Source organism: Aulonocara stuartgranti, assembly GCF_965226115.1.
Source record: "Aulonocara stuartgranti genome assembly, chromosome: 14".
Classification (NCBI taxonomy): Eukaryota; Metazoa; Chordata; class Actinopteri; order Cichliformes; family Cichlidae; genus Aulonocara; species Aulonocara stuartgranti.
Genome location: NC_138950.1, coordinates 38741897 through 38766044, shown reverse-complemented (window position 1 = coordinate 38766044; position 24148 = coordinate 38741897). Strand labels below are relative to the sequence as shown.

General features: G+C 44.0%; 1 protein-coding gene across 2 annotated transcripts in view; it reads left to right on the top strand.

Annotated features, from left to right (window-relative positions):
• brip1 (BRCA1 interacting helicase 1) overlaps window positions 1-19086 on the top strand; it is a 43124-nt gene extending 24038 nt beyond the window's left edge. For both annotated transcript variants that reach the window (XM_082502713.1, XM_082502712.1), the window contains 6 exons: window positions 6018-6180; window positions 6790-6911; window positions 15777-15889; window positions 15969-16051; window positions 16157-16474; window positions 18096-19086. In XM_082502713.1, the coding sequence (XP_082358839.1) occupies window positions 6018-6180; window positions 6790-6911; window positions 15777-15889; window positions 15969-16051; window positions 16157-16474; window positions 18096-18826 (1530 nt within the window). In that variant the 3' untranslated portion in view covers window positions 18827-19086. The remainder of the gene's footprint in view (window positions 1-6017; window positions 6181-6789; window positions 6912-15776; window positions 15890-15968; window positions 16052-16156; window positions 16475-18095) is intronic.
• Window positions 19087-24148: the final 5062 nt, after the last annotated feature.

The window sequence follows — 24148 nt, the reverse complement described above, 5'->3', positions numbered from 1 at the left end:
TAAAAATGAGCAGTTTTACCGAGTATAGTCTCCATGGTGTTGAATTGGTAAGCCTCACTTGTTTTATTTTTCTTAAATTAAGTTGATGATAAAATTCTGGATGGGAGAATTTTCTGTTTTATTCGTTAGATTAACATTTTATAACCAAGGTCCGACATCTAAACAGCAGGTCTTCAGATGATGCCCCTGAATTATTCATGATGCTGCTCATGTCTGTCATTTTGGTGGCTGCAGTTTCTGTGTTGAGTGTCTCACACTCCTGGTTGAAAGTGTTTGTTGAAGGTGTTGAAGATTTGTTTGACTGTACAATGGTCACTTTCACACATGCAGCCATGCATCTTGATAGCATCACACATTTTATTCCATACTAACCCATTTACAGATATGTTAAAGAAATGCAGACAAGTATTCCTATGGCACCCCCACTGGGTGGTTTAAATTCCAAATTATTCCACAATTCTAAAGAATTTGAGAAATGTAAATGTAAATGAAGAGAGTGGAATAGTACAAAGACAGCATGTATAAGGATATAAGCTGATAAAATGTGATTGTGTTTAAAAAATAAGAAAAATCCGCAGTCCTTGTGTGAATGTCGTGGTAATTTGGCGATTCCAACTTTGGTAAATCTGACTGTTTGTACAGGACAGATGTTGCAGAAATTTGAATTGATTTTAGATTTCGTTTAATCCACACAGAGTGAAAAATACATAAAATCACTTAAATCTTTTAAAAAATAATGCTGCAGGTTCTACAGTAACTTGCCGAAGCCGTTTTAACTTCTTCCCAGTGGACATAATTAACTGCAACCGGTATTTTTTGTTTGCTAGTATAAAAGGATTTGTTTGACAGCAGTCATAGACTGACTAACATACAGGTGTCGAACTCCAGGCCTCGAGGGCCGGTGTCCTGCAGGTTTTAGACGTGTCCTTGATCCAACACAGCTGATTTAAATGGCTAAATGACCTCCTCAACATGTCATGAAGTTCTCCAGAAGCCTGGTAATGAACTAATCATTTCATTCAGGTGTGTTGACCCACGGTGATATCTAAAACCTGCAGGACACCGGCCCTCGAGGCCTGGAGTTCAACACCCCAACACATTTCATAAAGTAGAACAATGAAGGAGGACTAGCTCCAAATTCTTTAACTTTACCTCAGATCAACCACTAGATGGTTGAAACTTGGACACAATTTTGTGATCCAACAGGAAAATGATCCCATATGTTACGCCCCAGTCTAGGGGTACAGGAACATAACATAAGGGGTAGAAAGGAAGTGAACCATACCCAGAAGCCAACCTTTGAAGTGAACGGTGGTTTATTTGTGTCTACACTGAAAACTGAAGCCTGGGGTGAACAAAGGACAAAATAACAAACAAAAACAAGCTAAGTCAGGAAAGGAGGTGTGAAACAAAAACCAAACAAAAGACACGTGCTACACCTAACTCCCTAAACAGGAGGAAACAGTACAAGAAAATAATAAATCAGCTCAGCCCTTCAGTGTCTATTTACAAGTCAACTAATTTACACACTATATACAAACAACTCTGTAAATGTGAGGAACCACACACGAGTAACACAAGGTTTGAAAGCCAGGGTCAGGTCTGCTGCTGTGGTCAGACGCTATGGACCATGCCGGGTCTGTGCCGGGAAAACAACCAGTCTATATGAACTGTATTAATTCTGCCAAGAAGAGTGAAGTATTCAGGCAGAATTATATTAAATATCAAGCACCCAATTCTTGTTTCGTTTCATTATTTTTAACGCGTTAATGATGTATGCTGTACAATCTTTACCAAAATTTAAAAAGAAATCGCGAAAATGACATGACAGGAGGACGCAAATCCTTTTGGGGCTGCAGTCGACAGGTTTAAAAACGCCACCGCAGTCCTCTATTGCAGCGGTCTCCAACCTTTTTTGCGCCACGGACCGGTTTATGCCCGACAGTATTTTCATGGACCGGCCTTTAAGGTGTCGCGGATAAACACAACAAAATAAAACCGGTACCGGTACCGAAAAAAAGAAAATTTATTCATAACGCACGTGAAAAGACCCAGGAAAACCGAGTAAACGATAAAAACGATAACAAAATAACGCTGAAAACCGATAAAAACCCTGAAAACTATACATTTCACACCTGAGCCTCAACTCTCGCGGCCCGGTACCAAACGACTCACGGACCGGTACCGGTCCGAGGCCCGGGGGTTGGGGACCGCTGCTCTATTGGACCAATGTTGTACTTCCATGTCTCAGCCAATCAGGTGGGAAAAAGGCTTATCTAACTGCCAGATGGTGATTCTAGTGCGGTTACCAAGGCCTCTGTGTTTAATTTCTCTGCAGGACTTTAGCCTTTTTGCCCAGGCGATCAGTTTGTAGTCGAGACTGGTCTCCTGTCTGTGCATTAGGAGACTATTATCCCTTTAAAAACCCCATGATCTTCTGATGAACTGTGACGATCGTCATCATCTTTAGGTGATCAATACAGAGACCAATCAGATTACAGACGTTAGATTGCCCAAACTGATCCGCGACTAAAGTGTTCACCACAAACCTTTATTTTGAAAGGCCCTTTGTGTTATTCATTGCTAAAAATACAAACCCCGACCTTTTGTGCAGTGAGTATAAAACACCGTCAGACTCCGTCACATCAGTTTTATCAGTAGGAACATTTTGTCTCCATACTCATCTCCATGTGGAATCACCTCCTTTCCAAGCGCAGCCTGGCAGATAATGGCTGTTTTGTTTAGTGGTAGATCAGCCTAAAGTACATAACCTGAATTATTCATCTCTCGCTTAAGACTGCACTGCAAAGCAATTGCAGGGCAAACAGTTTGCTGAGTTGAAGATGCACGTAAGGGGGGTCCTTGTTGATGTAATGCTGCATATTTAGTGAGTGAGTCATGTTTTATTGATGCAAACATTCTGACCTCGCTTGCTTTAGTAGGCACCAACCTGATGAAATCTTTCCCACGCTTCGTTTGATCGGTGTGGGGCCGTCACACTGGATTGCAAAAATATATCAGCGCTCCCCTGCTGTCCCATTTGCTTCTGTTGTTTTCCTCAGTACTGCACAAAACCCAAAAAGTAAACTTCTGTGCTGTTTGAGGTCTGCTGGTTTGTGGTGTTTTGGTTGCAACACAGGTGAACGCAATAGGTTTACAAGTGTGCAAATATCCTCTGCATTCCTCCCAGCCGAAGGTCTCACCTGCAGCTAGCTTACGATCGACAGTTTGACACTATTAACCCATTAAGAAGTTTTCTGCTGACTATGAGAAGAACTTTTATTTGACCCTTCTAACACATTTCCACGCCAGTGAAGCCTCTTTCTGGTTGTGAAGCCATGCTTATTCAAGGATGTAATCTGCACAGGACCAACACGAGTGGGGCTTGGATGAGGGCTTTTAGATCAATGTGCCTCCCCGGAGAGCTGCTGACTTTTTGCGCTAACAATAGTACAGCAACAGTGATTTTTATTGCAGAGGAGGTTTGAATACATCAGCTCTCTGCCAAGTTAAAGTCGAGAGAAGAAATCCAAGCAGTGTGAGGACACAGGAGCAAACATAATTGCTTTTCTTGTTGCAAGGTTGTTTTAGACTTCGAAGGTGTATTAATATTTCACAGTGTGGTACCTTGCACAGGGTACAGATTGACACTGTCTGAAGATGGTGGGTTACTTATTTGCAGATATACAGTTAGGCCCATAAATATTTGGACTAATTTTGGTTCTGTGCATCACACAATGAAATTTAAATGAAACAACTTTCAGCTTTAATTCAGTGGGTTGAACAGAAAGAGGAACTAAAGCAGTTGGACAAATTAAAACTGAAAAGGAAATGTCCATTTCTAATACTTGGCTGAAGACCGTCTGCTGCCAGTGACAGCCTGAAGTCTTGAACTGGTGGACGTCACCAGATGCTGGTTTCCTCCTTTTGGATGCAGCGGCTTTCAGTTGCTGTTGCTTTGTAGGCCGGTCTGTCCAAAGTTTAGTCTTCAACAAGTATAATGCAGGTTCAGTTGGGCTAATATCAGGGACTGGCTTGACCATTCAAGGATATTCCTCTTCCAGCAGGTCAGCTGCTGATCGGAAGGTTGGTGGTTCGATCCCTGGCTCCCCCAGTTTGCATGGCAAATATCCTTGGGCAAGATACTTACCCCAACTTGCTCTCCGATGCATCCATCGGAGTATGAATGTGTTTGAATAATAGTTAGAAAGCACTCACAGTATAGATAATAGTGCTTGTGTGAATGGGTGTGTATGGGGTGAATGTGGCGTGTTGTAGAGAGCGCTTTGAGTACTCCAGGAGAGTAGAAAAGCGCTATAAAAGAATCAGTACATTTACTTTTTTCTTGCCATCATTCTGTTAGAGGTTGATCTTAGTTTACTCTGTCCAACAATGATTTTCCAGAACTGTGCTGCTTTTTTTTAGCCAAGTCCAATCTAGCCTTTCTATTCTTGAGGATTACGAGTGGCTAACAGCCTGAACCCTGAGTATTTACTTTCACGCAGTCTTCTCTTTATGGTAGACTTGAATATCGATACGCTGACCTCCTGGACAGTGTTGTAACTGGCTGCTGTGAAGAGATGGAAATGATTCTGCGATCATACACTGCTATTATGTACCGTGGACTTCCAGGTGTTTTTGCATTGCTGAGTTCACCAGTACTTTCTTTCTTTCTCAGGATGTACCAAACTGAAGATTTTGCCACTTCTAATATTGTGCCACTTTCTCGGATGTTTGTTTTCTATTTTCGCAGCATAAGGATGGCTTGTTTCACCTGCATGGAGCGCTCCTTTGACCACATGTTTTCTGTCCACAGTAACATTTTCCAAATGCAAGCACCACACCTCAGATCAACTCCAGGCCTTTTGTCTGCTTAATTGATAATGACATAACGAAGGAATTGCCCACACCTGCCTGTGAAATACGGTTGTATAAGGACTGAATGGCCCGTAGCAATGGGCCAGGCACCCCATACTCCCAGAGCACCCCCCACAGGACCCCCCCGAGCGACACAGTCGAATGCCTTCTCCAAGTCCACAAAACACATGTAGACTGGTTGGGCAAACTCCCATGCACCCTCAAGTATCCTCGAGAGGATAGAGCTGTGTTCTGCGACCAGGACGAAAACCGCATTGTTCCTCCTGTATCCGAGGTTCGACTAACGGACGAACTCTCCTCTCCAGCACCCTGGCATAGACTTTCCCAGGGAGGCTGAGGAGTGTGATTCCCCGTTGCAAGAGCTTGGTTTGCATAGCCGGCAATAAGTCGGACTTGTTCCTGGTGGGTGATGGGCTCCACCAGGGCTGCCCTTTGTCACCGATTCTGTTCATAATTTTTATGGACAGAATTTCTAGGCGTAGCCAAGAGGTGGAAGGCTTTCACTTTGGTGGTCTCAGGATCACATCTCTGCTTTTCGCAGATGATGTGGTTCTGTTGGCTTCATCGGGTGAGGGCCTCCAGCTCGCCTTGGAACGGTTCGCAGCCGAGTGTAAAGCAGTGGGAATGAGAATCAGCACCTTCAAATCTGAAGCCATGGTCCTCAGCCGGAAAAGGCTGGAGTGCCCACTCCGGGTCAGAGATGAGACCCTGCCCCAAGTGGAGGAGTTTAAGTATCTCGGGGTCTTGTTCACGAGTGATGGGAGAAGGGAGCGACAGACGGATTGGTGCAGCGGCTGCAGTAATGCAGACCCTGTACCGGTCTGTTGTGATGAAGAGAGAGCTGAGTGTAAAAGCGAAGCTCTCAATTTACCGATCTACGTCCCTACCCTCACCTATGGTCACGAGCTGTGGGTAGTGATCGCAAATACAAGCGGTGGAAATGAGTTTCCTCCGAAGGGTGGCTGGCCTCTCCCCTAGAGATAGGGTGAGAGGTTCAGCCATTCGGGAGGGGCTCGGAGCAGAGCCACTGCTCCTCCACATCGAAAGGAGTCAGTGAGGTGGTTCGGAAGAAGATGGATGGATGGACATTCTGTTTGCTAAAATCCTCTGTGGTGATGTATTTCCTGTTTTCTAATCAGATGCTGGATAAACTGAGAGACCGATGGACCAAAACTGGTCTCTGGGACAAGCTAGAGCAACAGAAAACGGTGATCACAGAGCCCCGTGGTGGTGGAGGCAAGGGAGACTTTGATGAGCTGCTTCACACGTACTACAGTGCCATCAAATACTGTGAAGAAAAAGGTGAGACTGATACACATTGTTATGCTGACTCTGGAACAGCTGCTGTTTACTAGTGATTCAATGTGCATAATCCACAGCTGAATAATCCAGAATTCAGCAGGTTATTGTTATTGTCACAAAGTTTGTGTGCCTCTGTTAGAAGCAATCTTAATAAGAAACTGGTCAATGACCAATGACACACTGTTTGGAAAGGGGCTTGTCAATGGCTGTGATTTAATATTATTCTTATACGAGGATCTATAAGCTCATTAAGGTTATCTTAATGACCTTGTAGTACCATATCATCCCATTAGAGCACTTCGCTCTCACACTGCAGGCCTACTTGTTGTTCCTAGAGTATTTAAAAGTCGAATGGGAGGCATAGGGGGTCATATGATTGTTGGGGATTTCTCTGCTTTCTTTGTTACATCTGTGTTTAGAGGCTAAAAAAGTAAATGACAGAAATTGTTTTACTATCCAAAAACTTGGATAATGAATCCTTCAAATGGATGCTAGATCTGCCCAGCATCCATTTCAATGAGTCGTACCACTCGAACATAGTTGCGCACCACATACACGCCTTCTCCCACGTCATGTTCACGGCTCATGCCGTGTGTTTGTTTGATACAGATGGTGCACTGCTGATTGCTGTGTGTAGGGGTAAAGTGAGCGAAGGGCTTGATTTTACGGACGACAACGCCAGGGCAGTAGTCGCCGTTGGAATTCCCTTCCCCAACATTAAAGACCTCCAGGCAAGTAGAATCCCAACAACAAGCTGTGGGGCGTGTGCTTCAGGGCTGCAGGAACTCAGGCTATAAAAATGTTTTAAGATTTTAATGTTATAAAATCCAAAATGTGAATCATTTTTACATAATTAGGCAAAACATGAAGTGTGATGTGATAGAAATCATTTTTTTTAAAAAGTGTTAGACATGTAACAGTATATGTAACATCTGCAGCTCTCCACCTGTTTATCACTGACACAGCGTCATCCACCTTTAACAGTGCCTGTGCAAAACCTGTAAAGCAGTTGTTTGTAAAGAAAGGGTGGCTTTGGCAGCACAGTGTAGGTTGGGCCTGTTTAGTTTGTAAGCATCTCCTTCTTTGCTCTTCAGTTTTTTCTCTTTGCCTCTGGTATTGAACACTTTGAACACGATAACTCACAGACATGAACGTGCACGCTCACACAAACACACACCAAATAAGAGCATCCCTTTTAGGTGATCCATGAAAAAGAATCCCAAAGCGATGTTGCCGTGTCTGGCCTGTCCTTAGCAGATAAAGTTGACCTTTAAGTTTCAGTCCCTTCCTCCCCTCCTGCCTCCCACTTTCCTCCCCTTGACTCCTTCTGATCCTGCTGTCAGAGCACAATGAAGCTTTCACTAACCTTTTCTGTCAGGGTAGAAAGATGTGTGGCTGATTGAGGCTTCCTCGGTCCTTTCACCTTTGCTTTTCACCTCAGCTGTCAGTTTCACCTCTGTCAGCTCTCAGGGCATGTCTTCAATTTTGCTGATTTTTCTTTATTTGTTTGATTTTTGGGGGGTGTTCTTGGTTTTAGCGTTGAAGAAGTGGGTCCAAGAGCTGTCCAAGCTCCCAGTTCACAGTTTTGTGCCAGTGTTAGTGTGAGAGGAGGTTTGGACCCCTACAGTTATTGTCTGCAAAGCACTGCCAACTTTTCCGAACTGTGCGCCCCAGCACTTTGTGATCCTGCTCTGATTGGCTCTGTGTGGCTGAGTCGTTCTGGCTCTTTTGTACAGTTTTGCTGTGGTTTGGTTTTTGGTTGTACTGAATTATATGGTGTTATTTATTCATTCGGCTGACAAATTTATGGAATAAATACAATAAAAGCCGACTCACAGTATGTTGAAAGCGATGTTTCAGACAGGAAACAGGAACATAACACCGGGGGGAGGATTGAGGAAGCTAAAGCTAGTTAAGGGGGACGTGGAGCTGACCAAGCATGAAGATGCTGCATTTCTAATGACACACTGTGCATCAACAGCCTTTGTTTATTTGCAACATGCGCAGAGCTCCACAGACAGATCGCTGCTGCGTGACCAGGTGGCCTGCTGACACTCCTGCTTCTCACCGTGACTGTCCTTCATTTTTGCCTCCTTAGTTACACAACAAGAACACAGTTGTTAGCGTAGTTTTCCCCAGTGTCAGAACTGTAGTCACGTTAGACCCATCTATATCACTTATGTTTATACCAGCATTGCTAGCTTCCATTGTAGCAGAAGGAGCTAGTTCATTTTTATTAGTCTCAGCTTTATACAGCAATGTGACACAATGCATTTGGATGCAGTCTGACAGAAGTCATAAAAATGTCATTTATATTTGAAAAGACTGGCTGTCAAACGTTCTGTTTACTGTGGACTGAATGTGTTGGAATCCATAACGGTCTGCTTGTTTTCATCATCACTTTGAAACCTGACTTTCACATTGTCTTTCCATCTTTTTTGTACTGCACTCTAGTCGTGTTTCCGTCCTCTTCTTATCTTCTCTTTCAGCCACAGAGGCAGCCCCCAGAGAAGCCCTGGGAGCTCTAAAGGTCTCTGAGCTAACCCCATTACACTGTTGAGAGGAAGAGGACATTGACACTAATGACTCTGAGCCTATGTAGCTAGCTCCCATAACATGCTAAACTAGCACACAGACCTCTGTCAGACACATAACAGCTGCTTTAAGGGACAGAAAAGTTCAAACAAACAAAAGTTATAATAATGTAGCCATTAACAGATCAGTCAATATTTGTAGATATGACAAAATAAAGTTTTCATGGGGTTCTGTGCAGAATGTATGAAGCACCTTGATTCTTTATTTTTCAGCCATTCGGTTGTAGATTTGCTGATGTGCTCGATATCACTGTCCAGTTTGTATGACCCTATTTTGCCCAAGCTTTCTCTATTAGGTCCAGTGGCTGCTAAACGAGCCCAAATCATTATCCCATTGCCACCGTGCTGACAGTTTGGTTTTTGTCAAACGTGGTGCTTTGCATCTGTCAAAAGGCCGTTGTTCCAGAAGTCACGAGGTTTGCAAACCTAAGCTGAGCTGCTACGTGCTGTCTCCTGACAGTTCTTAGTGCACTCTGGTAAACGTTTAAATTTTACATGCCAATTGAGGCCCGTAGAGTCTGAGATGTTGCTCTGAACATCAGGTGGACCTTATGATGAATTTGCTGGTACATCCACTCCTGGGAAGATTGTAGCATTGTGAGAACACACGGCTCTGTACTCCAGACCAGCACGCAGCCAAAGCTGTTACAGAACTTACCTGTAGTTGTACTAATGTTGTTTCTGAAACAGCTACAAAGAAGTGTGATCTTTGTCATGGTGCAGTTCTGCTCATTACACAGAGTGTGTGTCCTGAAGCCAGCCTCTTCTGTCCCCGGTCATAGCGACCCAATACACAGATGCACTGATAATTCTGACGTGTAGATGACGATCGAATAAGTGCCTCACGAGCTGATCATGTGACCTCTTCTTTCTCATATTAAAACGTTTTCTTTACTCACTGATTTTCCTGCCTTTAATTCCCAGGAGTAATGCTGCTTTCTCCCAGCAGTCTTAGTGTGTCTGGGTTTGTGCACACCTTTCATGTATTAGCACGCGATCACGTTTACTCCGCATGTCTCACAGTGACATTCCTTTAATGCATACAGGCTCACACACACATATGTGACATATCCTTACATAGTCACTTCCATGCACTAGTGCTAACCTGTGCATTCTCCTGAGAGCACAAATGGACCCAGACACATTAACGCATTCATTCTGCTGTTATACGACAGCACCCCATTGCTAGGATAAGAGGTGTAAGCCCTGTTCTCTCCATTTAAACTACTCCAGCGCTCTCGATGCCTGCGCGGCCTGCATTCCCAGACGGGCATAACCTGTAGACGCTGGAGCACGTAGCATTTTACTGGCCTGTTGTGTTATTGTGACAAAGATCAAAGGTTGAACTTGAAAAGTCCTCTGCAGAGAAAGCCTTGCCAAAGGTGGTATTACATTTATGTTGAGTTTTTCCAGTGGCATGTTTTTACAGTGAACAGTCACGTCCTGCGTGAGTAAGTCAAACAATAAGTAGGTTTAACAAGCAATAAAAAGACACTTACAACTGATAAGGCATCTCTCTCAGTTTAATGAAGAACACAGCCAACCTTTGTGGTTGCCCTTTATTAGAGACACGAGAGCATTTGCCTGTAAGCTTTTAAAACGAATGGATAACGGGGATTTTAGCAGAATGTTGGAGAGTTCATGGAACTCCTCAAGAATAGGTGCTGATGGATGCTCCAGGCACGCTCAAGCCACTGTACATGTGGCTTTGTCATCAGTAGCTGAAGTACTTCTACATAACACTTGAGTATCCTTTGTTTAATCCTCGTTCTTCTTTTGTTAGTGCATTCTCGTGATATTATTCAGTAGTGTCTAAAACTCTGTTTATTCTCTCAGAGAAACAACACCAACCAACTGTCCGTGTTGTTAAAGCAGCTCTCAGACGTCTAATGCTAAAAACAAGCAACCGTGACCATGTGATCAAATGAGTCTAACCAGGGATTCATTAAAAGCTGTCCTGGTGGTGACTATGTTTTGTTTTTTTCACAAGAGCTATTTAAATATTGGTCCTAAATAATCCACACAGGTTGAAGATGATTTATCATCTACAGAAGGATGAACCATTTCAACATAAACGCTAAAGTTTACACTTTAAAAGATTTGCATGGTTGCACGTTACAGACGCATGTGTTTAAGGTTGAGACAGCTTTGTGTTTTAGCATGTTGTTGTTAGCTGAAGGTGTTATCGTAATGTATGCAGTTGCCCTTCTGTTACTGTTAACTCTGTTAGCACATTTAAAGAGAGCCTGGAAAAGTCCTGGGAGCGCGGCTGAAGTGTGATAGCTGCACCTACGCACAGCTGGTCCAGCTTTGACACACAGCATGCAGTCCTGGGGGTGGATAGATAGTCAGCCCCCCCGAAACCTCCAACCCTGCAGCAGCTCGGGGTCTGCTGTCTGCTTTGCATTTGGTGCAGCTCAGCGAACCCACACCCACCTGTCCGCACCCCACAATCATAGGATATTCTTCTAAATATGTTTTTTAGGGTAATATCACTGAGGAGCTGTCTCCAGGTCCAACATACTGTCACTTTCTTTTTTTTTTCAATATGTCATCGTGATGTCATTAGCTAGAGTAACTTCCTTTCACCCAATTTTTTTACTAAATACATATCCGCACCTCAAAAACATGTTTCTTCAATTACATTGCAGCTCGCCAATTCCACCCTCACGCGTCTGCTACTCCTTGTAGGTGCCGTGCGTGTCCTTTAATCCAAGCAGCTTTGAGATCTGGTAATCAAAGGTGGTAATCGTGGCTAAATCAAGACTGACTTAAGACAAAGACCAAAATGAAATTTAAAGAGGACTCGAGACCTTTAGTTAATGCCTACACTAGAGTCGAGCTGATTTTTACCAAGAAAACTTGTGAAACAAAGACGACTTTGAAGCAGAAGTTCAGCTTCTACGTTCTTTTTGATGTGGTTTACCATTCACTGCCAACTTGAACTTAAGCGTCAGATCAGCAAGCTTCAACCTTACGCTCAGTCCCGCAGCCTGACTTTACTAGTATGGGCTCAAACTGGTCATAAATATTTTAGCGCGGTTAACTCGCACCGCGGTCCAGCCCCACGCACGGGGCGATCCTTGCTAACGGAGATTTGCCTCGTTGATGCGGTTATGGCTTTAATGCCATTTTAACGAGATTAACGCTGACAGCACTAAAATATTTTGTACTTGTAAATCAAATGTGTAGTTGTGAGTTTGTGAGTAGTTTGTAACCTTGTAAACCAAAATATCTGAAAATGTTATGTTTGTGCATCTTTAGATGAGAATTTGTTCGTGAGAATGTTTTTGTTAAGGTCTGCTTACAGACACGAAGCAAAGAACGACGTGTAAAACTCTGCACTCGCACACCGTGGCTGTGTGACTTTCAACTTACAAGTACAAATTTTGACCCAATTTTTCTTCCTTTCAGCTGATTGGCCAATGTCATGTCAGTCACAAATGTAACAATCCAATCAGAGAACAGATGGGTTTGGCTGTCAGTGATGCTATACTGAGCTTCAGGTCCTGGAAGGGGAAATGCCCTTTCACATGCCGGCGTTTTCCTTCATCAGCACAAGGAAAACATTCTGTGCGTGTCCGAGTTTGGTGAATTGTTGTTGCAGGTTTACGTGCTCACACAGGGACCTCCGGAGCCTTTTCAGCGGCTCTGTGGACCTCGGGGGGGGGGGGAAGCATTGTTGTGGAAATGACACACTCTTCACTAGTTGTGATAGTTACAAAGCTTTCTTCGTTATGAATGAGCCATACGTTTTTATTGAACGTTTGAAGATAATACAACACAAACTCTTGTAGAGGACATAAAGACAGAGAGATACATGCTTTGGAACGACAAGGATCAGGTGCATCTGGTACACGACAGAGCACAGCGGCCAGCGCAACAAGTTTTGGATCCTTAGCTCTTAGTCAGCGGTGAGTGCGTCTGTTGCGAAAGGGCCTTTATGCTGCACAGTGTGACTCGCAGCAGTGGTCCCGGGTCAGCCCTGACTGTGTGTTAAAGTAATAATGGTATTTCAACTTTATCCTTTCAACAGCTACCGAAGGTTAAGGGACCTAGCTTGTATGACCCCTATGGGATATTCCTATAGAGGTCCTCCAGCTTCAAACTGCGTTACCTGGAAATACAGTTTGAAGCTGGAGGACCTGAAGCTCAGTAAAGCACCCCACCGACAGCCAAACCCATCTGTTCTCTGATTGGATTGTTAAATTTGTGATTGACCAATCAGCTGAAAGCAAGAAAAATTTGTACTTGTAAGTTGAAACTCACACCGCATAAATGTATCTGTGAGCAGACCTTAACAAAAACAGTTTGTAACAAAGTCTCATCTGTGGATGCACAAACAACATTTTCTGATATTTTTGGTTACAAGGTTACAAAATCCAGCTCACAACTACGCATTTGAGTTACAAGTACAAAATATTTATGACCACAATTTGAGCCCATATACTAGTCATGGATATTTCCTTTGAGAGGAACAATTAAAGAATAAGTAGGTCTGTATGAAGCTCTAGTGTGAGCTGATCCATGAGCAGATTGGAGTGCGATAGCCTGATGTCCTAGTCTGATGTCCTGAGTGTGAGCACACACACACACGGAGGCTGTCGGAGACGAGCCGCTCAGCTGTCAGCTCGGCCACATGTGGCAGATGAGGCGCTCAGCAATCTCAGTGACAGGCACAAGATGTCCCGGACTGCCAGGGGCGTGCACGCTGACACTGACGTGCATGCACACGCCCTGCGTAAAATGTAGCTCAAACGGATGCGAATCATGCCTAGTGGTCAAATATATGTTTTTAGGGATGAACAGGTTGCTGTAGAGGACAAGGCGAAGGCAAGCGAGCGATCTCTTGACATTTTAACTAATCCCTTCTAGCTTGTGGTTTCTTGCACATTTGTTAGATTTGCTAGCAGCCAGGATTGGCTTTTTCACATATGCAACCTGTCATGTCAGATTGGACGATGACATGGGACAGACCAGGGATGTGATGGCTGGAACACTGAAACGGACTGTGATTGGATTTAGATGACACCACCGGCTCGAGGCTACCGGCCTTTCTCGGGCTCTAGAAGTAGATTCTTTAACTGCTTTGGTGTCTCACATGTTGGCAAACCTCTCACCGTGAACCCGGCAGCGTTTTCGAGACTTCCTGCGATACGGCCACACGGACGTCCCTCCTACTGAAAACCTCTGTTATTGTTTTAAATCTCTTGATAAGCGTCGGCTTGCAGTCTTCAACCTATAAAAACCTTTTTATTGGTTTTAGTGTGTTCCAAGGTAGCAGCAGGTGTTGCACGCATGTTTGCATGCTTGTTGGGTGAGGTGTGATTAGTCACAAACCAAGTTTAGGGTGACATTTAGGATTTCCTGTGACTCTGCTTGTTTGTTTACGCACACAAGCCCGGGAAGGCCACAGTGGCATTGCGTGATTGGCGTGAGGGAACAGCCCGTACCTGTCATGGCCCCGTGTTTGGTGGCTCTGGGCAAACACACGGTACCTGTCAAAAGCAGTTAGAGCCCCGTTCAGCAGCCTGCCCTGCACGGCATCCCGTCAGACGCCAGCTGAACTTTTCACTTGTCAATTCTGAAAGGTTAGCGCTAAAATCAGCAGCGACAGATGCAAATGGATGGATGCTTTCCTGGCATTTCTGCGCAGGGATGCTTCATGTCGCCTCGACCACCTTGTCTGCCCCCTCCTACCTCCGCTCTACTCTGTCATGGCCTCTCGTTAGCCCCTCTGTTACCCTTTCAGAATACATCTGTCTGTGCAGACGGGCAATACCTCACCACTTCAGGCTTCAAGCTTACTCATATTTCGGGGGAAGGTTTACCCAGTTGATGTTCTCCTTCATAGTCTGTTTTAATTCAATTTGTTCTTAATTATTAACTGTGCATGAATCCTTGTTACCAAAGGTGTTGCCATACAGTTATATGTATGGCAGGGTATTATGTTTGGCTGTAGTCAAATCAGAAACCCTTTCGTGACCAAGCTGTGATTTATAACCCAGATATTTAGTTAGTTTTGTAAAGAAATGATCATTTCAGACATCCAGTAAAAACAAAAATCTAGACATTTTCAGTTTACAGCTCCTCCACACACATCGTAAACTCCCTGACTTTGTACTCTGGGTCTGAAGAAACCAGCCGTTTGTAGCTTGTTGTTTTTATTTGTTACCATTCTTTATATTTTTGGGTGTTTTAAAAACTGAATCAGTAAAATGAATATGGGGCAAAAAAAAATCAAAACAAAGAGCAACAATAACCAAAATTTGATGCAAATTGCTGCCATCATGGGTCGTAGACCTCCAACTCCATACTTTGCTGGTTGCATCTCAGTCTTTCTCTGTTGAGCGTCCCGGGACACTCAACAGAGACACCTGCCGCACCACCGGCGACTGAAAGACGAGCCGTCTTCACTCGTTTTCAGTTTAGTTTGAGGAGCCCTCTGAGTTTTTACTCCAAATATTTTTATTGAGTTATTATGAATACAGTTTACGAAAAGAAAAGAAAAAAGGGAAACACAAAAACTGGTTACATTGAATAGAAAAAAGCTTCTCATGTTAGAACATAAGTAAAGGAAAAGAAAACAAACAAACAAAAATTAACAAAATACGAGCACACCCTTTCCTTATAAACCCCACAGAAGTTAGCTGCAGCACCACTGAGCTTCATTAACAAGCCCTCGACGGACCCGTATGGAGTCATTTTGATTCATTAACTCGAGCTGTGCTTTACTGACTTACCTCCCCGACTCTTACCTCAGTCTGATTTTGGTGAACTCTGCCGTTGAGCCCTGGGCTGGCCGGGAATTGAACCCGACACTCACTGCCTAAAGGCATGTGACTGTCGTGTTGCCCTGATGTTTTGCTTTCACCGCTTCTTGTTTTTCATTTTAGCCTCGATGAAATGTTTTTGTATTTTTTTATTCCTGTTGTTTGTAAATATTCTCCATCAACACAAGTGACTTACAGACATTTAAAAGTTGTTCTGTTTGTGTTTCAGGTGGAACTGAAGATGAAGTACAATGACCTGCACTCTAAGTCCAGAGGTCTTCTCCCAGGCAGTCGCTGGTATGAGATTCAGGCCTACAGAGCCCTGAACCAGGCCCTGGGGAGGTAAACCTCTGCAGCTGCTTCAGATTTAAAACTGAGCCTTTTGCACTTCTAAATGAAAACTCCACACTTGATTTTACAGGTGCATTCGCCACAGGAATGACTGGGGAGCTCTAATTCTGGTGGATGATCGGTACAGGAATAATCCTAATAAGTACATCACAGGTACTCTGCACTATTCAGCCGCCCACTTTTACCACTAGATGGCACTGGTTATCCACTGCAAGATGTTTGCTAGCACTTGTCTCTGTTGTGTGTCTGTAATCTCAGGTCTGTCTAAATGGGTCCGCCAGCTTGTCCAGCATCACAGCACCTTCAGCGACGCAATGCAGTCTTTGGTTGCATTCTCTCAGGTGCAGAAGAAGATGGATGGGGCTCCTGCTGACAGGCAGGCCATCAGCTCTACTGTCTCGTCTCCCAGCAGCCACCTAGCAGCCGCTGCAGAGGGACATAGTCTGCCTGAGGCTTCAGAACCTCAGATACCTATCTCATGTGTCAGACTACCTGAACCCCAGCAGCACTCAAGCCCCTCAGCCGACCTCGTTTGTTCCCATACACAGTTGAAAGCTGAACAGAAAGAAAAAGCAGGTGAGATTGATGGATCTGTTGAGAGACGAATTTTCGGGAAGATCAATATCTCTTTAAAGTCTTATTGAAGGACCTAAAAAATACAGCAGGTATAGATCTCGGATCATCAAAGCTGGGCTCTGTCCTCTCTGTTAAGGCCTGTCCAATAATGCTGCCTTGAATGGTACCGAGAGGTTTACATGAGCAGTAACGATGAAGTAACTGAGGGCCAAGTAGCAATGGAGGCACCCATAGTGTTTCCACCCTTTTCTTGTGCATATCATCCTCTTCTTTCTTCTTCTGCACTTGGGAAAATGTTTGATACAGTCCTGATTTTTCTTGATTTGTTTATTTTTGTCTGTGCCCAGATACTTTGCCACCAGTGACATGAAGATGTATTCCAGCTCAGGACTTATTTTTCATTAAAAATGTCAAAAACCTTCAAAGAATCACAAAAGTTATTATGTGGATTTTTAAAAGCGTTCTGCTAAATCAGTGGCAAAGCTTTACGTTATCAGACCTGACTGTGGTGTGCTGCATTGTGTAAAAGCATACTAAATTTGACCAATAGGCTGTACAGCAGTAAGAACACGTGCCAATCAAATTCATGTTGCTTTAATGCGTCTCTTTTACCGGCACTTACGACGCCTTTAAAAAGATCAGTGAAGTAGCCGTGATGTCCGTGGACTCTCATGCATATGTAGAAAAAAACACGGAGAAGGGGCTTCGTTACCGTACAGGCAGCAGACGCGTACCGAACCGTGGCTATAGAGCTCCACTGAGACAGAGTGGGTTCGTTTCACAGTTCAGTCTTTCACATCTGTGTCCAACAATCTTGGGTGACCTGGTAGTCAGGTTGTTGCGTATCACACAGACTCCCTGATTTGAATTCCGGTTGGCTGAATGTCCTCACTTGTGTTTCAAATTGTGTAAATAAAGGTCAGAAAATAGAGAGATTTCTACCGCTTTCAGACGTCTTTTTCCTTCAGCAGATGTGTGGAAGGAGGTAATGTTAGATTTGCACGGTGTGAGGCAAGTCCAACTAAATTTTTCATGAATCGTGACCTTTTATGCACAGACGCTTTTGAAAGACGGGGATCAAAAGGTGCGTATCGTTTTTGTCAAGGGTGTGCCGGAGCATGACATCACGCGGAGGAAATACGCCGAGGTGACGTGTTTGCACATCGCCTTGGCGACGCCCATTGTCTTTGGGGTCATGACGAGGTTGAGCTGTTAGTCTGTTTGAGTTCAGTGTGGTGGATAGAGTGGTAGAGGAGCAGTAGCCCCCCCCACCCGTCATAGTTGGGAGTGGACGTTGGGGGCGGGGGGCCATGGGATCAGTTGAGTGGCTTGCCTCATTACTGTAAGGTCTTTTGCATGCCTGAGTGGCGCTGGAGCGAGCTGATGAGCAGATGTTGGACTGTTGCTTTTAATTAAATCCTCTTAACCTTTGTTCGGGCTCTATTGAGCGTATGCTCACGTTTGCTATATCTTTCTTTATAAACTGACCTCCTAGCACACACTGCTGACAGTCTCAAAACCTTGTCAGTATAAACGTGTGTTCTGTCAGTTTCGAGCTGCTTTAAGGAGAAAAAGTGTCCTTGTGAATGTTAAATTATGTCATTTTCTTTCCATGATGCAGACCAGTTGAAGAAGCAGCACCGTCCCTCAGAAGAGCCTCTCCCACTTCAAAAAAGAGCAGCGCTGCCTCTGTTCTCCATTTTCACCTCCAGCCCCACCAACCACACCTTCAGGAAGCCCATTTTTAAAAGAAGTGCACCGAGTAGTCCTGGCCAGGAAACGTCCAATTGTTGTGACGACAAAGAAAACCAGCAGATCGCCTCTGCATCACTGAAGACTAATGGTTCAGATGAAGCCAGAGGAGACCAAACCAGTCTGGCTCCAGAGCCCGCTCCAGTAACGGCCCCGCCCAGCTGTGAAAACGAACCACCTGCAGCAGGCAGTTCAGACGAAGACGAAAAGGACCAGACTGTGTTTTTTACTCCAGAACTTTTTGAGGGTGAAGGAGATGAAGGCGGTGCACAGGAGGAGACGAAGGCAGAGTCACTTCCAGAGTCGGTCCAAGGAGCAACGAGCACAGCCTCGGTGACCGAAGAGCTCCTCAGCTCTGAGCAGACCCACGTGCGAGGGCTCGCCTCGGCTCTGGATGGACAGAGTGCTGTTTCAGTCAGTGAGCAGAGCGCAGGACTGTCGCAGGGGAAGGAAGAAGTCAGAGGACAGAAGCAGTATGAGGAGGGAGAGGGTAGACAGAGAAGCAGCAGGCTGTCCAGGTCCAGACAGAACGTTTCCTCCACTCAAACAGGTCTAACTACTGCTCAGCAAGACGAGGCAGAAGGTCCTACACTACAATAAACATTCAAAATATGGAAACCAGATTCATGTTAAAATCAGCTGAGGTGCAATAGAAAGCCCTACATTCAGTTCATCATTTAGTCCTGTTTAATGATGTGTTTGTAGATTATGGGTGAGGAAGGGGAATGTTTTAGATGTCTGAGTGAACCAAAGACGGGCCTTTTTTCAGTCTCATTTACAACCATGTAATTATTTGTTGTGCAGTAAGTACAAATATTTGCATAAACTTTGTTAGTTCACAATAAAATTGTTCATCTCTATTCCTGTGGTGATTTTGTGACAATTTCTTTTAGTTTGATGTTTTTGTGTCTGTTTCAAACAGATATGAGTCTTACGCCGCTGGCAGCAGGTAGGTTGTGTGTTTATCATAGCTGAGTAAAGCTGGTTATTTGAAATAAAAACATAAACAGCTGTCAGTTTGTCACTAATTTGAACTTAAACTAATATTAATGTCAATAGTTGTCCTCTTCAACATGGCTGAGCAGCCATCAGTCCAGGCAGGCGAGTTAGAGTCATGTCAGCTCACGAGCGACGTAGAAACCAGTTTGATCTCAACTGGGCCAGATCAGCAAAACTAACAGCCACAAGGTTTCGCCTTTGCAGCGCCATGTTGGACCCCTGCTGGCGTCAGAACTGATAAGCCTTCATGGCGTGGATCCAGCAAGGCGCTGAAAACTGCTCTGAGATTTTACAAACATGCCGACTGCACAGCCTCGGCGTCTCTTGTTCCACGGTTCGTTCCTGCGGCGCTGCCATTTGAGTCCAGTGGACTTAATGTTATGTTGAGAAAACACTTTCAGATGATTTGAGCTTCGTAACGTGGCGCCTTATCCTGCTGAACGCAGCCACAAAAGCTGGTTACGCTGTAGTCGCAAAGGGATGGATGTGGTCTGCAAAAGCACTCAGATAAGCTGTGGTATTTAAACGATGCTCAATTTGTACTAACGGGCCCAAAGTGTATCCTCTACACCTTAAACCACAACCAACCTGACCCACTGACACAAGGCACAATGGATCCATGTTGTAAAGTCTGAGCCCACCATCGGATGATGCAGCAACACATCATTTGTAGCCTCAGACTCCAGGAGTAACAGCTGCTGTGTTCAGAGATGCTCTTCTGCATATTGTAGTTTTTTAAATCTTTGTGATTCAAGCAGATTCTCTACAGATAGAAATAGTTTTTAGACGTCTGCACATCTGTGTAGTGCTGGTATCACCACAGTAGTGACCAGAACACAATTTATTGAAAAAATGGAGTAATTAATAACTTCATCTACGGAAAACAATCTACTGGACTGAAGTGACAAGTCAGCATGGCCACCAGGCCCAGGGCTGCTCGACGTCCCTGCCAAAACATCCGAACCGCTCATCCAGATGAGGCTGGCATTGTCCCACTTTTCCGGCATCGCGCACTATTCAACAACAGCAAGTACAGCCGGTAACGTTCAGAAGGAAGTCGATAAAGAGTGAATTTGTTGTCCCATCCCTGCTGTGGTTCACTAGTTATTGACACGATCATTTCCATAGATTTGATTTCACTTCTGTGTGACTGTTTGACGGTAACTCCTGCCGTCATCCTCCAGTTGTAGAGGAACAATTGGTATTTGTGGCTCGTGCGTGTGCATAGCAGACTGTGTGTAATCAGTGTAAAGGTCAGACTTGAGTGTTTGTGTCAAAAGAGGGCATGTCGTTTAATCAAACCAATGCTAAATACAGAATCATCAAACGGGCCGAGTTGAAAGGAGGCAGAACGATGACATCAAACGTGATTACGCTGATGTGATTCGTCTCATTACGGGATGAGCTTCACCAATGTGTGATTTGCACAGACGAGCAGAGTCGACAAGTGTTCCATTAAAGCCTTTCTTTGCTCGTCAGCTGCCTACCCAAGACCCTTGTACATGTAATCGTGCATGACCACTCGTTAACATAATCAAAACTCGGAGCGCGGAGAGGCCGGCGAATGTGTGTTAAAAGCACTTAATAGGGAACCCGCATTACAGGAAGGCCCAGTAATGGCTGTGGATGACTGTGTTCTTTGCCATTAACCTAATTCAGCCTTTTCCCTAACCAAGTCATTAAAGTTACACTATAAAACATTTTTATTTAAGAGACACACACTGGAGCCAAAGTCACAAATTGGAAATGCAACAGAAAAAACAGTAATTTTACAGATTTTTGCTGCTTGCCTAAATTCAATTTTGGTGCTGGAAATGGTCTGTGCCATCAGAGGTTTTCAATAACGTGCTCTTTCTGCTCGTTCCACACTTTTTTAGACTGAAGTCATTAATTATTGTGATGGTGAAGCAAAGTGCAAACAGTCATTACCCCCAGTTTGGACCCTGCTTTTAAATTAAGCATAAAACTTTTTGATGAAGCTCATAGCAGCGCTGGGTAAGGTCACCCTGCTGAGGGTCTTCACGGGACGCTCTGAGCGCTTCTTCACTCGCCCTCCCTGAGCTCTTTTCCTCTTTCTGTCCCATTGTCATCAGGTGCTTGTATGGGATCGTGTGAGCTTTCTTTTTAATACTGCAGCAACGTGCTTTAGAAGTTAAAGCGCCTTGTCGCGACTGCTGCCAGCAAAGGGTGGGTAGGCTGTCAGGAGTCATGTAGAACATTAATGTCCTCAGAGAAGTGATGCATGTAAGATTTAGCTAATTTGCATCTGCACTGCCTGGATGGGTGAAGGAACCAATGAAAAAGCATAAAATCCCATTATTAAGGAACAAATGTGATCTAATAACTCACATACCAAGTCCCATACATCAAATACGTCCGAAAAGTTATTTATTAAGAAATACATCTAAAAGAACAATTATAACCTGTTAGATGATCAATGCTGAGCTAACTTTTTGGTCATCTGGTTTCACACCAAGTGAGAGAAAGTGGAACTAAATGCTTGTTTTCAAACGCTCAGGGACTTCATGCCAGAGCTCCTTACGTTCCCTTGTTGAGCCACTGATCTCAAAGCTCTGGATGTGTGTTCAAAGCAAAGCTTGGGTGAAGTCAAATCACTTTATTTAGATAGCATGTAGTTCTTTCTTCCATAAGGTGTAAATAGAGCATAAAATATCTCAATATCAAAAACATAGAAACTGAAAAACACAAAGTAAAGGCACAGAACTCCAAGCAGACGCTGCCTGTTTGTGCTTTTTATTTCGCCTCACTCGCGCGCCTGTGAGAAAGACGAGCGCTCGGACTCGGTAAAGCCATCAATGCCAACAGTCTCATTTTTATAGTGCAGTTTTATAGCAACAGAGCCCCTTCATCTATCAACACGCTGCTTGGCTCTCCTGCATGTCACATTTTGTCTGCAGTTTGTAGGATTCAGAATGGTTTTTGTCCAAATGTTTGCCCTGCTGAAGACAACTGTGGGTATTTAATGTGGGCTTTTTGCATCAGCACTGTCGCCTCACAGCAAGAAGGTCCTGAGTTTGATTCCACCACCTGGCTTTCTGTGCATGTTCTCCCCGAGTCTGTGTGGTTCTCTCCAGCTACTCTGGCTTCCTCCCACAGACTAAAGACATGCAGTTAGTCGCCGTTTGAATTGGCCGTTCTAAACTTCCCTTAGGTGTGAATCTGAGTGCGAATGGTTGTCCGTCCGTCTCTGTGTGTTAGCCCTGCGACAGACTGGAAACCCGTCCCAGGCGTACCCTGCCTCTCGCCCTGTGGTAGCATTCGGCCCTTCTGTGTGCACCACTGTGCTTAAACCATACAGATATTTGTTACCTCCCACCACCAGTTTAGTAGGGGAGACCGGGGATAGTTGTAACATTTTTGACATTTCTGTCTGTAAATTGGAGCTCTTCAAAATGTAATGCAAAGTATTTACATGTCTCTGCTATTAAATAGGTCAGCTATTCTGGGTTAGTTGTAACATATCCTGGGGTGAAATGTAACACAATGAAATAAGGGTACTAACAAAACATTAACATGTAATCTTTGTTTATTCAACACATGAATGCACTTAGAGCCATTTATGTAGGTGTGTGTGTGTGTGTGTGTGTGTGTGTGTGTGTGTGTGTGTGTGTGTGTGTGTGTGTGTGTGTGTGTGTGTGTGTGTGTGTGTGTGTGTGTGACAGAATGCAGAAATCTAGCTTTTGAACATATTCCAACCCCCCAAAAAAGACAAATTATGGAATTTTCTGCAACTGAATATTTCATTAATTTTGATTGGTCTTCCTTGAGTTTGGCCTCATTGGCTCAGTGGGCATTATAACCTACAACTCTTGCACCAATTTTAAACATAACAATGAAGCCTAAAAATGTATTTGTTCACCAGCATCGCAATTCCATTACTTTTTATCATGGCTTACCTTGGTGAGGTTTGCAAAGTGCTTCAGAAAGATGAGGAAATCTGTTTCTTGCACCCATCCTGATTTATTTCCACTACCAGTACTTCCTACTGGTCCATCTCTGACACAGTGGTCTGCATAATGTATGTATGGGAACACAAACAGTGGAGGAATTGTGTTGCCAATGGCATTAACCGCATATACAAATGCGACCAGTGAACCTCTCTCTGCTGATGTCGTTGCCCCAACTTGTTTAATATAAGTTAAAGTAATAGTGTGGCAAGTTGTAACATCTGCATTATTGTTACAACTGACCCAGACTCCTATAGCCATGAACTAGCTAACATTACAGCCAACGGCTAAAACATTAGCACTAAAGACCTACACAGAATATATCCCCATAGACATACAAATAACATAATTTAAGTTTGATGAGTTTAACTGCAAAGCAGATAATGCTATTACAAATTGAAATAAAGTAGAAAAACTTACTTTTTGGCATACAAATTACTTTTTTTCATGTTAAATTGTCTGTGTTTGACAAAATGTGCTGATTTTTCACATGTGATAGCAGAACTGAGTTGGGCATGCACAGGATGAGTCACATCATTTGAAACTTAGCCCTGATTGGAGAAACTGGAAGTGTTACAACTGACCCACGTTACAACTGACCCCGGTCTCCCCTACCAGGTTTGCAGGTCAAATGCTTTCATGGGCTTTTTAGTCTTTGCTTGCATTTCAAGAATTTTAGTCTTACTGAATAAATAAGGAAAAAAGGAAATGATCAGGAAACATTTGTGTTGTGTTGCCTCTGTTAAGTTTTTTATTCAGATTTCTTACAAAAAAGATCCGAATTACAAGCAGACCGTTTGTCTTGTTCACTTTGTTGTTCACAGTGTAGAGAGCATGCCGGAGCAGGCTGGATGTCGTCAACAGGAAGGCGAGTCAGAGTGAAAGCTCTCTGTCTCGTCCTCCAAACGTAACGCATCGATATCTTTGACTCGTATGTGTGTGTCGAATCACAGTG